Source organism: Pseudorca crassidens, chromosome 6, assembly GCF_039906515.1.
Source record: "Pseudorca crassidens isolate mPseCra1 chromosome 6, mPseCra1.hap1, whole genome shotgun sequence".
NCBI lineage: Eukaryota > Metazoa > Chordata > Mammalia > Artiodactyla > Delphinidae > Pseudorca > Pseudorca crassidens.
The window spans coordinates 29,070,705-29,087,094 of NC_090301.1; the positions used below are offsets into that span (position 1 = coordinate 29,070,705).

The 16,390-nt window shown below is 40.5% G+C and overlaps 1 protein-coding gene across 11 annotated transcripts in view; it reads left to right on the forward strand.

Annotated features, from left to right (window-relative positions):
* Positions 1-16,390, forward strand: part of KLF7 (KLF transcription factor 7) — a 109,892-nt gene that overhangs the window by 87,847 nt on the left and 5,655 nt on the right. For all 11 annotated transcript variants that reach the window (XR_010944294.1, XR_010944295.1, XR_010944297.1 and 8 more), the window contains one exon: positions 6,368-6,491. Coding sequence is in view for 4 of the 11 variants with exons in the window: in XM_067740847.1 (XP_067596948.1) it covers positions 6,368-6,491 (124 nt within the window). In the remaining 7 variants the exon portion in view is untranslated. The remainder of the gene's footprint in view (positions 1-6,367; positions 6,492-16,390) is intronic.

Below are 16,390 nucleotides of genomic sequence, written 5' to 3' on the forward strand. Positions count from 1 at the left end.
AGATTGCCTATCTCCATTTCATTTAGTTGTTTTCCTGGGGTTTTATCTTGTTCCGTCATCCAGTACATAGCCCTCAGCCTTTTCATCTTGTCTGTCTTTCTGTGAATGTGTTTTTTATTCCACAAGCTGCAGGATTGTAGTTCATCTTGCTTCTGCTGTCTGCCCTCTGGTGGATGAGCCTCTTTGTCCAATGTTAAGAAAGCTTTGTGACATTTTCTCTCTCAGTGTCTGTATTCCCCAGGTGTTTAAATTCTCTAGTGTTGCTGAGTGTGATGTGAAAGCAATTGATGGGTCTTTGCTGGTTTCCTCTAGATGTGCTAGGTGACAATATAAACCCATTACAGAGTACCCTTTCTCCTTTCCATTTTGCTTTCCATTTTGCATTTCCTGATCTACAGAATTTCAAATTTCTAATCCAAGTCCTAAGGAGACTAGGACCCTAACATGCCCAGATAACAGAAATCTAGTAGCTACATTTTTTAAACAAATAAAAAGAAATAGATAGAATTAGTTTTAACAGAAACATAGGTACATCAACATCCTAGTCTCCTTAGGAAATGGATTAGGAACTTGAAATTTTGCAGATCAGGAAATGACTGCAGAAAATTTGCATTAGCAATGTTTATTTTCAAGAGACCTTTAATGCAAGATTCTGACACCTGTTCGTATTGCATGCTACAATCTATATCTTAAAGGCAAATGTATAGTGCAATATGTTTGACATATCACTTATGCTCTCCCAAACCCATCTTCAGTGAGAACCTCTACCAATGAGTTCTGTAAAATGATGCACTTGGTTTCCCAGAGGGGATGTTTCTCAGGAGACTGATCCCAGGGTTGAGATGAAGATTTACAGGAAGATTTTCAGGATACTCCTTTTTTAGACTCGGGCAGATAGGGAAGAAGTGGGAAGTGATCTTTGATGGTGAAGGAATAGTTAATCCATTGTAGAGTTTCACATTGTAGTCCCTGTTACAGAGGCGTGGCCAGATTTAAACAAGCAAGCAAACATTTTCTACTCTTATGCCAGTTCAGTACATAGCGAGGGACTGAAATCACTCAGGCTGTCCTGCCCCTCTGCTGTACCTGGGTCTTTGTTGCAAATGAGGATGCTTTATTCATGCAGTTTCTTTTACAGGATTGAGCCAGGCCCTGAGTGCTGTTGGTATCACAGTGAACAAAAGAGATGCCCTCATGAAGCTTATACTCTCCTAGGGGAAGCAGACAGTAGTACACACAAACAATATGCAGTCTAATGTCAGAGTGACTAAGTAGTATATAGATGACAGAATCTGCTGTTCAGCAGATGATGGGGAGGGTAGGTCTCTCTGAGGTGGAGACATTTGAACATTGACCTGAATGAAGTGAGGCAACAGGAGTATTCTAGGTAGCAAGTGCAAAGGCTCTGAGGTGGGAGCAGCCAGATAGGGCGTGGGGAATCAGGTTGGCGGTGGCAGATCATGTAGACTCTATACTACAGGACCTTATAGGCTTTTGACTTTTATTCTAAAAGCAATAGGAAACCATTGGAGCATTTACACTTCAATATCTTCTTAACCATTTTTGGGTCATGAACTTCTTTGGCAGTCTGGTGAAGCCTGTGGAACCCTCTGCAGAATAATATTTTTAAATGCATAAAATAAAATGGGGATTTTAAAGAAAACAATTTCTTGTTTTCTTTAAAACAGGGGATTTTAAAGAAATCCAGGGGATTTTAAAGAAAACAATTATATGGAAATATAAAGATTGAAGTCCCCTTTAAGGGACACACATGCTCTGATTTACATTTTCAAAGGGTTGTTCTGACTGCTGCAGCGAGAATAGACCGTAGGGGCCAAGGATAGAAGCACAGAGACCAGTGAGCTTGGAGCCAAGCTGTTTTCATCTACCCTGTAGGGCAACGGTCTCGAAATAGGGTTGTGCAACACAGTCTTTTTGAGTGCAGGAAGAAAAATTTATAACTTCTATTTATATTTAATTGACCCTAATTCTTTTAAATTTCTATATTGAGTGTATGTTTTATAATATCCTAATATATTAGGACATTAGTACATTTATATAATTCATGAATAGATCTGCATGTATTGGAGGTACATGTTCAAAAGGTAATGGTAACAATATACTTTGATCAATCAAATGTGATGTTTGTGATGTAGGAAGAGTTACTCTATAAGAAACTTAAAAAAAAAAAATGCCACACTGCTTTAGACCACATTCCATTTCAGAGGCCATTTTGTGGGGAAGCATGAATTTGTGCCATGATTCAGCCTTGCTAAATGTCAGTCCGGTTTCTCAAGCATCCTTAACTCTCCTTAAGAGCCCTCACATGGCTATAAATCTATTTACACCTGATTAGACCTACTGTCACGTCTGACGTGACACATACTCCCCCAGGGAAATGAGTTTCCTGGGGTTAATAATTTCCAGAAAGGAAAAGCAGTTCTTGATGTTCCCCCTAAAATTCTGAAGAGCGGCTTCTACTGCGGGCCCTGTGAACCGTGCAGGCACTGTCATGCTCTCCTGTACATCCTCTTTGTCACGTGCTTGCCTTCATTCACGCACTCCTTCGGGACTTGAGTCCTGATGTTTGAAGCCTGTGTCCCATTTGCCTGTCTCACAGAGACCTCTCTTGAACATTTTTGTTCACTCTTGAGATGCAGTGAGCCAAATGCTGGGCATTCTAGGTGCCTCAAGTGTAGCGTGGGGCAGGGCTATGACATTTTCTGTTTTATACCCAGGAATAGGACCTGGAGTGGAGCAAGGACAGAAGGGAGGGTGAGGCAGATGAGCTGATTTTGCATGAATCTGTTCAGTTATTACTGAACTGCCTTTTTCTTTTCTTTCTTTCTCCCTCCCTCCCTTCCTTCCTTCCTTCCTTCCTTCCTTCTTTTCTCCTACACCCCTTTCACCCCCTGTCTTTTTTTTCTAAAAGACTTTGTTTTCTTTTATAAAGAAAGCCGTTCTTTTCTAAAGAAGGAAACCCAAGCCTTTCATAAAATGAGCAGAAACCCTCAGGTACGGTGTTAGGATAAAAACTAATGCATTGTGGGTGTAGGTTGTTCTGCCCCCAAGATCCAGCAGTCAGGTGTTGGTGTCTGGGGGATGTAATCTTGGCCATGCAAAGTGCTGACGGAAGAATTTCACTGACTTGAGAGTAGATATTAGTTTGTGGAAGTGGGTACAGAACCCAGAAACTAGGCCAGCCTAACCACACTATTTGTGAGCTTTAGATAGGAAATTGTATTCCCAATTCTTTGTATTTTTCCTGTCCCTCTGATTTCTGAACTCTCCCTGTTTCAGGCACTACTGCTTCATTTGGCTCTGTTCTTTCTTGGTTATTTTAAATTTCTTATTAGTGAGTATTTGCGGAAATGGCAACTTGTAGGTCAATTACTCAGGAGCTAGAAAAATAACCTGATGCATCACTGTAGCATAACTTGGCTAAACTAGCAGGGCACAGAGGGTCTTGTCCGTAGTGTTATTCTGTATAGCACCTGCTGCAAGCAGGAAACAATGTTAGGTGACACGATTCAGAGCTAAGTCAAGCTGTTTTTAGTTTCTATCTGTGCAGTGGCAAAAGGGACACAGCCACTGGAAGGACACTGAAATAGCTACTGGGAAGAGGATGGTTGGTTTGTGCCAGGAATTAACAGAGCATCTACATTATTTTCTGGGAAATAACTAAATCCTTGAAATTATTTGTCAGAATAGAACAGAACAAAACTGGTTTAAAAAAATTCAGCAAGGGGAAAAGCAAACTCCTTGAAATTTTTAAAAAATATACCCAAAGACATCTACTTTAATCTCCCTCATTTTCTGTGTCCTTCCTGTGTCCTTCAGAATGTGGTTGCCTGTGATGGACGGGTCTGTTCGATTGTGGGATTGATTTTGGGGACTGGATGTCTCTGCTTGTTGCTGTAGAATGTCATGGGATTTCCAGATGCCTTGTTGTATTTGGGGTACGCTTGGTACCCAAGGTTCCAGGACCCTCCAATTTTACTCTCATTTGAAGGCCTTTGAGTGTGGAAGGTATTTTGAATTTCTGAAGTCTTTGGTGCCTCATTCTCCATTTCTTGTTGTTGTTTGTGTCAGATTTGTTTGAAGTAACAGAGCCTCGTGGGTGATCAATAACATTAAGTAAATGATGCCAACAGGCCTCTCTGAGAGGGCACTTCTCTCTCCTACTTGGGTCTCTTACTTCCCCTTCAGCATCCCACTCATTCAGAGCAGATCTAAAGAGCACAGTTTTTCTGGTCCATTCTCCATCAGTATACTGAGAAAATACTTAAAACTTAAAAAGACTCTCTGTTTTCCAATATTTAGTTTGCCCAGAGTGACTCCAGACCCAGCTGTCTGGAGCCTGAGCCCTGGAAGTTCGTACTGATGGCCAGTTAGACCTGTCTCCTCAGCAGCCTCTGAGAATATAGACGAACGGGGAGGAAAGGGGGTTCAGATTAACTGAACATTTACCTTGTGCCAGGCTTTGGAAATGCCTTATACACAACAACTTATGTAAGCCTCACGATAAACACAGGCATCTCACCCCCACTTGACAGATAAGGACCCTGAGGCCTGGTGTCTGCAAAGAATGAATAAGATCCCAGGTGTGCTAACTCCAAAGCTGACTTGACCCCTCCACTCTTCACCTTCTCTGCAGCAAGCGCACTTTTCCAAAATTGTGGCTTTAAGTATCCAGAAGCTGAACTTTTAACACCGCTCAGTGATTCTTTTTTTTTTTTTTTTTTCTGGTTTCCAAAACTGAATGGGTTTCCTCCTGCGCTTCTGGCCCTCCTTCATGTCCTCTTGGTTCGATTGAAAAGAAATGCCTGTGTTTCTCATTCCTCTTCTCCATGGGTTTTACAGAGCAGCAGCCCACTAGGGCACCAATTTAATGAAATGAAATTTTTCAATCATGTTTGGTTCAATTCTAGGTGATACAAATAAAGAATTGTGAATGCTTTGTAGTTAGGTTCAAAGGGAAGGAAAAAGGTGGAAAGAAGAAACTGGGTCAAGTATAGTACCTGGGCAATGTCTCCTTAGGTGCTGCCTAGTGAACGTTGAGCTATTAAAAATGGAGAAATAATGGGGCAGCCGTACTACTTTGGCACTTGTGTATCTGGAAATTTCAGGTTTAGCAGTTTATAATACTTACCTATGCCAGGCGTTGTTCTAATTTATATATAGTACATATGTATATTAATTTATCCTCTCCAAACCCTTTAAGGTACATATCTCTAAGAAAACAGAGGCACAGAGATGTTGATTAACTTGCCCAAGGATAGACAGTTAAGGGCGGAACCAAAAGTTGAGCCTAGGAAGGTTGGCTTCAGAGCTGTTGACTGCTATGCTAACCAGCCTCTCAGTTACAGGGCTCAGTAACTCTCATGATTTCAAAGATCATTTTTCTTCTTATTAGAACCAGCCCACCATACAGTTGGAAGGGTAAGTATTTGTCATGTTTGATGACAGACGTTGATGGGTTAAAAAAAGGTCTTAGGAAAATCATGTACTTTCTCTTCCATATTCCTCCATCTGTATTTACTGTGCGAAAAGGTCACTTGAGCACAGAGCTCGAATTTCGTGCTTCTAAGCAGCTTCACCGTGGCTGAAACCTTGCTCTACAAATTGACTTTAAAAATATTTTGTAATAATGTGTATCACGCTCAAATATGAACGCTCTGGAGTCATTAAGTGATGAGCTTCTTAAATAGGACTTTTGAAACTGTATTTTACATAAATGCCGGGAATCGTTAAGTGATTTTTGTTTTACTCTCAGATTGTAGCCTTTTCTCGTGACTGTCCATCCACTCACATTTACTGGAAGGAGCGGGGGTTCTGGGAGACCTGAGCTCTTTGCCTTGTCAGTCAGCTGCCTGGCTACAGTTTGTGGTAGGAGGGAAGAGAGGGGAGAAGACTAAATAGGCTGAAATGGTAAATTACTGTAGGTTCTGGAGAAAAATAGAATTAGAAACATTTGTGGTTCAGATGAAAATAGCACATTTCCTTTCTGCTTGGAGTCGGGGGGAGGGGGTCAAAGTGCTCCAGGGAATAGAAAATAAATAAAAATTGATCCCTCACCAGTTGAAGGAAGTGCTCTGACTCTGGGAACTGAAATGACAGCTCCAGATTTGAAGATCTTGTGAAACCACTTTTGAAGATTAAAAAATAAAATAAAATAACAACAAGAAAAACACCAGGAGACAAAAAAAAAAAAAACAAATGTGACATACTGTGTTAGGAAATGCAGTCTTTCAAGAATGATTTCACAGTCCTTTTCCAAGACTGTAGAATAGGTAGCAGACCCTGATCAGGTGTGTGCCCGTTTTGTTCCTGTTGCTGACCATGGTCATTCCATCTCTTCTTGCAGGTGAGAAGCCTTATAAGTGCTCATGGGAAGGGTGTGAGTGGCGTTTTGCACGAAGCGATGAGCTCACAAGGCACTACAGGAAACACACAGGTGCAAAGCCCTTTAAATGCAACCACTGCGACAGGTAAAGAAACTTAGAAGCTGCTGGGATGGGGAAGGGAGTTGCTGAAATGGGTGGGGGGGTGCTGGTCGTGTGCTCTTGGGTTTATCACAAGCCTCTCTTGCAGAGACTCAGGCCTGGGAATGCCTTTTACTTCTCCATGGAGAAAACCAATTAGATAAGGGTGCCTCCTTGCATGTAACCAAGAGATGATATGAATTCTTGGATCAGTTACATAAGTATTTAATGAACACCAGAACTGTGATAGTCACTGGGTATCAATAAGACATAGCTCCTACCCTCAAGGGGATGATGTGACAGATAATTTTAGTATAATAGGAAAAGTGATAGGATAGAGAATGGTCACCTGTAGCTTCTGCTCTTTTTATTAACATCAACACTATTTTTCCTCATCCTTAATAACGTGAAAGAATAGAAAGCCTGCTTAATGGAGGGAAGGTGAATTATAAGGCTTTTCTTCGAAGCACTGTTAGAAATGAATTTGCTGAAGAGAGTTCCCATTCTTTGGGGGGCCTGGACCATCCTTTCTTCTTTGAAAATAGGTACAAAGTTCTAAAATTTGGTGAGGCTTTGAGAACTTATCCTATAATTCAATTTCAAACCTTCAGCATTTGATAGTGGAAGAAAGAGCACGTAGCAGCAGATTCTACGCAAGTAATAGTATCTGACAGCCCTGGCATTATCAACCAATAAACCCCAAAATGGAGACTCTGCAGGCCAAGGTGAAGGCAGGATTAGGTTTAGACATAATCAAATAATGGGCTTGCATCTGAGCGTGTTAGCCTTCTAATCCTATTTCTGTGTTTAAAAGGAAGCTTAAGAAAATTAACCATCTTTTTAATGCACTACTAAAGGTCTCGGTTATGATGAGAAAAATGCTTCTAATACGATAAAAGCCCTGAAAGCCTCAGGGTTCCCCGGCTCAGCCAGCAGTTCACAGGCTGGCAGGAGGGGTGAGCAGGATGTCTGCAGAGGCCTGGCTCTCTGTCGGAGGAAATGCAGTGGTTTTCCCATCCTGCCCCCCTCATCACTGTGCCGGCACCTCCCTCACCAGACCTTCCTCTGGAGTAGTGCCTGTTTGTTTGGAGAGCAGGGCAAGAGTGGCCAAATCTCATGGGTGGCCACTTGGCTTGGAGCTCCTTTAAGATGCTTATAAAGGAGTATTCAGGTTTTTCCTCCTTTTTTTTTTTTTTTTCCTTTTTCCTGAAGAGGCTATTTTCCTCTTATCTTCATTCTTGAAGAACTAAATAAAGCCCCCCATGCCTCCTGGAGCCCAAAGATAACCTCCCACCCCAGGGCTGAGGAAGTACATTCCATGAAGCTATTGTCTCTCATTCCCTTGGAGCTCTCTTCTGCTACCTAAAAACACAACCTGTTTTTTCATTTCTATCCCATTACCTCAAAGTCCCCCTAAATTTATGTGAATCAGCAGCTGTTCTTCTACAGATTATATTTCAGTGATGTTTCTCCTTATTTGATATCATCTCTCGACTCCCATCTCAAGTTCATTCCTCTCTAACCCTGGCTACTAATAAAGAAGTTATATAGATGGTGACTCTTTGACCACAGCCCTTTGAGGAAGAGCCTTATATCAGTGGGGATGAAGAGGATCCTTCGTGAGTTGTCAAAGTGTGGTGGTAGTAGGTACACACGAGTCGCCTTGCCCTGAAGGGTGGTGAGGCTATTACTTGGAGGTGGTGCATTAGAGATGGCCACAATCTGGGGAAATTGCCAGAGTTAGTATTCCTCTCTTTAGGTCCACCGAGTTACTAAGCAGTATGCAACTGTCCAGCACTTGACACATTAGGATTAAACCTGACCATTTGTGTGATTTATATGGAGAAATATTTCACACCGACTGGATATTTCAGTGAAGGAGATGTCAGGGATGGGTAATTTGGTTAGTCTTTTGCTTTATTTTCCTCATTGAAATATACTCTGGTTTCTGGAGTTAGAAATTTGAGGAACAGGTGGTACAAATTCTGTGATGTGGTATTTGGGGGAGCTGGTGAGTAGCTCAGAGTCCTGTGACATGGACCAAGAGCCAGTGCATTTCAACAGTGTCAGAAATCAGGGGGAGGAGTCTCATTCGTGTGTCCTGACAGGCAGCACCTTGTACTTCAGTTGCAGGAATTATACTAAGAATAGAGCAGGTCTGGGAGGTGACGTGGGGAGTTGGAGTGGTCCCAAAGCCGATGGAAGGAAAGCCTGGAGCGACCGGGGACTTGGCATTCCTTAGAAGACTTTACCTTCAGAAACAGAGGGCATCTGTAGCCCTTAGCAGGACACTGAAGCCTATTGGGCCCAAAGGGTGTATGAGCCCAAGAAACCTATCTCTTGCCTCGTTTAATTTAGCAATCAGACTGCCTAGAGGCCGAACTAGGATTAGGGTTTCTTGTCCTTAAAGCAGGTACCTCCTGGAGCCCAAATTATTTGATTCTGCATTTCTAGATGCAAAAAAGTATAAGTCTAACTTATACTTTTATTTTGCCTGAAGGGTAGATTAAACATACATGAGTTTTTCTTTGTCTTGCTAACATTTAAAATTGCTAAGTGCCACAAAGATCTCTATTCCTGGCTTTGTCTGAAAAACGCGGAAGATCTGGTAACAGTGGGCTCCCATTCCCACGTGGCCGTGATTTTCTGGCGCTGAAGAGTCATCACTACCTTTCAGTGATGGCCCTGTGGTCACTCATTTCTCACTGTCCCTCCTCCCCCACCACATTCTCCCCAGTGAGAAGGCAGAGCATCCTTCGCCGTGTATCATCACACGTCTCGTTATGTCCTCTTAATCCATGCCTTATCAGAAGTGGAATCACATAGCTTAACAGTGCTGTGTGTTTCTTACACTTCACCCGTTGCACCCATTTACTTTATCTGCCTGGCCCCTGAAGACATTGGGTTTTGTGACCTCTGGCTTCAGGTTTGGGTTAGAGGAGAAAGCAGTGAGGTGACTCTGCCATTTTCTTACCGTCAAACTCAACAGTGCAGCCCACTCAGTGATCAGCTGCTTACAGCGCTGAATCTTCTTTCTCAGCCCACAGAGCATGAGGCTGCTGATGGTGGTTGTCAGGGCTGTTTCCACAAGTGGTCATATGCAGATATAATCCAGGGAGACTGCTCCCGGGGTAGTACCTCCAAGATCCTGGGAAGTTTAGAGGAAGCATTTTGATCTTTGATCTCTAAGTCAGCTCAGTAAGAGGTGGTGACAAATACCAACCCCTATCTGGCCCTTCAGTGCCCTAGAGGATTGCTATCAGCTTAATGCCCATGTGACTTTAGTGGGCCTTTTTCATAAGCAGCAGAAACTACAATAGGGGTTTGACTAGTTCTCTGTAATGAACAAATTTCAATCATTAAGGACCTTCTTATTCAAGGTCATCTGACTGCTGTAGAGTCACAGATACCCTCTGGGGGTATATTACCCTTACAATTATTTGATTCTGCATTTCTAGATGCTGAGTTTATTACTTTTTACTTTACTATTCCTATGTGGAACTCGGTAAGTATAAATTAATAAATATAAATTAATCATGGCTAAGTATCTTGCTGGTGTACTGGATTTAAATAAAACCTCAGTGGTGAGGGACCTAGTCTAATTTTTCTTTTTTAACATCTTTTTTGGAGTATGATTGCTTTACAATGGTTTGTTAGTTTCTGCTTCATAACAAAGTGAATCAGCTATACATATACATATATCCCCATATCTCCTCGCTTGGCGTCTCCCTCCCACCCTCCGTATCCACCCCTCTAAGTGGTCACAAAGCACCGAGCTGATCTCCCTGTGCTATGTGGCTGCTTCCCACTAGCTATCTGTTTTACATTTGGTAGTGTATATATGTCCATGCCAGTCTCTCACATCGTCCCAGCTTATCCTTCCCATGCCCCGTGTCCTCAAGTCCATTCTCTACGTCTGCATCTTTATTCCTGTCTTGCCCCTAGGTTCTTCAGAACCTTTTTTTTTTTTTTTAGATTCCATATATATATGCTGGCATATGGTATTTTTCTCTTTCTGACTTACTTCACTCTGTATGACAGACTCTAGGTCCATCCACCTCACTACAAATAACTCAATTTTGTTTCTTTTATGGCTGAGTAATATTCCATTGTATATCTGTTCCACATCTTCTTTATCCATTCTTCTGTCAATGGACACTTAGGTTGCTTCCATGTCCTGGCTATTGTAAATAGAGCTGCAATGAACATTGTGGTACATGACTCTTTTTGAATTATGGTTTTCCCAGGGTAAATGCCCAGTAGTGGGATTGCTGGGTCATATGGTAGTTCTGTTTTTAGTTTTTTAATGAACCTCCATACTGTTCTTCATAGTGGCTGTATAAATTTACATTCCCACCAACAGTGCAAGAGGGCTCCCTTTTCTTCACACCCTCTCCAGCAATTATTGTTTATAGATTTTTTGATGGTGGCCATTCTGACCAGTGTGAGGTGATACTTCATTGTAGTTTTGATTTGCATTTCTGTAATGATTAGTGATGTTGAGCATCCTTTCATGTGTTTGTTGGCAATCTGTATATCTTCTTTGGAGAAATGTCTCTTTAGGTCTTCTGCCCATTTTTGGATTGGGTTGTTTGTTTCTTTGATATTGACCGCATGAGGTGCTTGTATATTTTGGAGATTAATCCTTTGTTAGTTGCTTCATTTGCAAATATTTTCTCCCATTCTGAGGGTTGTCTTTTCGTCTTGTTTATGGTTTCCTTTGCTGTGCAAAAGCTTTTGAGTTTCATTAAGTCCCATTTGTTTATTTTTGTTTTTATTTCCATTTCTCTAGGAGGTGGGTCAAAAAGGATCGTGCTGTGATTTATGTCATAGAGTGTTCTGCCTATGTTTTCCTCTAAGAGTTAGATAGTGTCTGGCCTTACATTTAGGTCTTTAATCCATTTTGAGTTTATTTTTGTGTATGGTGTTAAGGAGTGTTCTAATTTCATTCTTTTACATGTAGCTGTCCAGTTTTCCCAGCACCACTTATAGAAGAGGCTGTCTTTTCTCCATTGTATATTCTTGCCTCCTTTATCAAAAATAAGGTGACCATATGTGTGTGGGTTTATCTCTGGGCTTTCTGTCCTGTTCCATTGATCTCTATTTCTGTTTTTGTGCCAGTACCATACTGTCTTTATTACTGTAGCTTTGTAGTATAGTCTGAAATCCAGGAACCTGATCCCACCAGCTCCATTTTCCTTTCTCAAGATAGCTTTGGCTATTCGGGGTCTTTTGTGTTTCCATACAAATTGTGAAGTTTTTTACTCTAGTTCTGTGAAAAATGCCATTGGTAGTTTGATAGGGATTGCATTGAATCTGTAGATTGCTTTGGGTACTATAGTCATTTTCACAATATTGATTCTTCCAATCCAAGAACATGGTATATCTCTCCATCTGTTTGTATCATCTTTAATTTCTTTCATCAGTGTCTTATAGTTTTCTGCATACAGGTCTTTTGTCTCCTTAGGTAGGTTTATTCCTAGATATTTTATTCTTTTTGTTGTAATGGTAAATGGGAGTGTTTTCTTAATTTCTCTTTCATATTTTTCATCATTTGTGTATAGGAATGCAAGAGATTTCTGTGCATTAATTTTGTATCCTGCTGCTTTACCAAATTCATTGATTAGCTCTAGTAGTTTTCTGGTAGCATCTTGAAGATTCTCTATGTATAGTATCATGTCATCTGCAAATAGTGACAGCTTTACTTCTTTTCCATTTTGGATTCCTTTTATTTCTTTTTATTCTCTGATGGCTGTGGCTAAAACTTCCAAAACTATGTTGAATAATAGTGGTGAGAGTGGACAACCTTGTCTTGTTCCTCTTGATCTTAGAGGAAATGGTTTCAGTTTTCACCATTGAGAACGATGTTGGCTATGGGTTTGTTCTATATGGCCTTTATTATGTTGAGGTAAGTTCACTCTATGCCTACTGGAGGGTTTTTATCATTAATGGGTGTTGAATTTTGTTGAAAGCTTTCTCTGCATCTATTGAGATGATCATATGGTTTTTCTCCTTCAATTTGTTAATATAGTTTATCACATTGGTTGGCTTGCGTATATTGAAGAATCCTTGCATTCCTGGGATAAATCCCACTTGATCATGGTGTATGATTCTCTTAATGTGCTGTTGGATGCTGTTTGCTATTATTTTGTTGAGGATTTTTGCATCTATGTTCATCAGAGATATTGGCCTGTAGTTTTCTTTCTTTGTGACATCTTTGTCTGGTTTTGGTATCAGGGCGATGGTGTCCTCGTAGAATGTGTTTGGGAGTGTTTCTCCCTCTGCTACATTTTGGAAGAGTTTGAGAAGGATAGGTGTTAGCTCTTCTCTAAATATTTGATAGACTTCACCTGTGAAACCATCTGGTCCTGGGCTTTTGTTTGTTGGAAGATTTTCAATCAGAGTCTCAATTTCAGTGCTTGTGATTGGTCTGTTTATATTTTCTACTTCTTCCTGGTTCAGTCTCGGAAGGTTGTGCTTTTCTAAGAATTTGTCCATTTCTTCCAGGTTGTCCATTTTATTGGCATATAGTTGCTTGTAGTAATCTCTCATGATCCTTTGTATTTCTGCAGTGTAAATTGTTACTTCTCCTTTTTCATTTCTAATTCTATTGAACTGAGTCTTCTTCCTTTTTTTCTTGATGAGTCTGGCTAATGTTTTATCAATTTTATCTTCTCAAAGAACCAGTTTTTAGTTTTATTGATCTTTGCTATTATTTTCTTTGTTTCTTTTTCATTTATTTCTCGTCTCATATTTATGATTTCTTTCCTTCTGCTAACTTTGGGGTTTTTTTGTTCTTCTTTCTCTAATTGTTTTAGGTTTAAGGTTAGGTTGTTTATTTGAGATGTTTCTTGTTCCTTGAGGTAGGATTGTATTGCTATAAACTTCCCTCTTAGAACTGCTTTTGCTGCATCCCATAGGTTTTGGGTCATCGTGTTTTCATTGTCATCTGTTTCTACATATTTTTTGATTTCCTCTTTGATTTCTTCAGTGATCTCTTGGTTATTTAGTAGTGTATTGTTTAGCCTCCATGTGTTTCTATTTTTTACAGATTTTTTCCTGTAATTGATATCTGGTCTCATGACGGTGTAATTGGAAACGATACTTGATACGATTTCAGTTTTCTTAAATTTACCAAGGCTTGATTTGTGACCCAAGGTATGATCTATTCTGGAGAATGTTCCTTGAGCACTTGAAAAGAAAGTGTATCCTGTTGTTTTCGGTTGGAATGTCCTATAAATATCAATTAAGTCCATGTTGTTTAACGTATCATTTAAAGCTTGTGTTTCCTTATTTATTTTCATTTTGGATGATCTGTCCATTGGTGAAAGTGGGGTGTTCAAGTCCCCTACTCTGATTGTGTTACAGTCGATTTACCCTTTTATGGCTGTTAGCATTTGCCTTATGTATTGAGGTGCTCCTATGTTGGATGCATAAATATTTACAATTGTTATATCTTCTTCTTGGATTGATCCCTTGATCATTATGTAGTGTCCTTCTTTGTCTCTTTTAATAGTCTTTATTTTACAGTCTATTTTGTCTGATATGAGAATTGCCCCTCCAGCTTTCTTTTGATTTCCATTTGCATGGAATATCTTTTTCCATCCACTCACTTTCAGTCTGTATGTGTCCCTAGGTCTGAAGTGGGTCTCTTGTAGACAGCATATACATGGGTCTTGTTTTTGTATCCATTCAGCCAGTCTATGTCTTTTGGTTGGAGCATTTAATCCATTTACATTTAAACTAATTATCAATATGTATGTTCCTATTACCATTTTCTTAATTGTTTTGGGTTTGTTATTGTAGATCTTTTCCTTCTCTTGTGTTTCCTGCCTAGAGAATTTCCTTTAGCATTTGTTGTAAAGCTGGTTTGGTGGTGCTGAATTCTCTTAGCTTTTGCTTGTCTGAAAAGCTTTTCATTTCTCTGTCAAATCTGAATGAGATCCTTGCTGGGTAGAGTAATCTTGGTTGTCGGTTTTTCTCTTTTATCACTTTAAATGTGTCCTGCCACTCCCTTCTGGCTTGCAGAGTTTCTGCTGGAAGATCAGCTGTTAACCTATGGGGATTCCTTTGTGTGTTATTTGTTGTTTTTCACTTGTGGCTTTTAATATTTTTCTTTGTATTTAATTTTTGACGGTTTGATTAGTAAGTGTCTTGGCGTGTTTCTCCTTGGTTTTATCCTGTATGGGACTCTCTGTTCTTCCTGGACTTGATTGACTATTTCCTTTCCCATATTAGGGAAGTTTTCAACTATAATCTCTTCAAATATTTTCTCAGTCCCTTTCTTTTTCTCTTCTTCTTCTGGGACCCCTATAATTCAAATGTTGGTGCATTTAATGTTGTCCCAGAGGTCTCTGAGACTGTCCTCAATTCTTTTCATTCTTTTTTTTTTTTATACTGCTCTGTGGTAGTTATTTCCACTCTTTTATCTTCTAGGTCACTTATCCGTTCTTCTGCCTCATTTATTCTGCTATTGATTCCTTCTAGAGAATTTTTAATTTCATTTATCGTATTGTTCATCATTGTTTGTTTGCTCTTTAGTTCTTCTTAAACATTTCTTGTATTTTCTGCATTCTATTTCTAAGATTTTGGATAATCTTTACTATCATTACTCTGAATTCTTTTTCAGGTAGACTGCCTATTTCCTCTTCATTTGTTTGGTCTGATGGGTTTTTACCTTGCTCCTTCATCCGCTGTGTGTTTCTCTGTCTTCTGATTTTGCTTAACTTACTGTGTTTGGGGTCTCCTTTTCACAGGCTTCAGGTTCATAGTTCCCGTTGTTTTTGGTGTCTGCCCCCAGTGGCTAAGGTTGGTTCAGTGGGTTGTGTAGGCTTCCTGGTGGAGGGGACTGGTGCCTGTGTTCTAGTGGATGAGGCTAGATCTTGTCTTTCTGGTGGGCAGGACCATGTCCCGGGGTGTGTTTTGGCGTGTCTGTGACCTTATTATGATTTTAGGCAGCCTCTCTGCTGATGGCTGGGGTTGTGTTCCTGTCTTGCTAGTTGTTTGGCATAGGATGTCTAGCACTGTGCTTGCTGGTCGTTGAGTGGAGCTGGGTCTTAGCGTTGAGATGGAGATCTCTGGGAGAGCTTTCGCCATTTTATATTATGTGGACCCAGGAGGTCTCTGGTGGGCCGGTGTCCTAAACTCGGCTCTCCCAACTCAGAGGCACAGGCCTGGCACCTGGCCGGAGCACCAAGACCCTATCAGCCATACAGCAGGGAAAATCTGCAATCTTTTCCTCTAAGATCAGGAACAAGACAAGGATGCCTCCTCTTAACTACTTCTATTCATATAGTACTGGAAGTCCTTTTTGGACAGAAAGATCTTATTCCTGGATTGTCATAATGACTTGATGATGATCAGTTCACCACAATTTGACTTATTCAGGAAGTCTGGACGGCAGTCCTGTAACAGTTATATCCTAGGGCAAGTTATTGAACTTCTCTGTATATCAATTCCTCATCTTCTTCAACTGTTTTATAAAAATGTTAGCCACCCCTCTTTAGATTTATGGTTTTCAGTAACACTGTCTTGATCTCTCAGGAATGATGGTGCTGATAAAGAGTTCAAAGACGTAATCATAAGAATGCTTGCCAGGCTTGGGAGAAGAAACGAGGAACTCAGTGAGAACTTCAACGAAGACCTCTGAATGCAAAGGCCATACTGCCTGTGGTTTATCTTCCCATATTTCTGTAGGTCAGAAATCCAGCTTGGCCTGGCTAGGTTCTCTCCTCAGAGTATCATAAGACTTCTTGCTATGGTAGGCCTGAAGTCCTATTTCCTTGTTTGCTATCAGCCAGAACCACTCTTAGCTCCTAGAGGCTGCCCACATTCCTTGCCCTGCAGTCTTCTTTATCTCCAGTTCAGAAACCACCTAGTCTAATTCTAAACATCATGTACTTCCT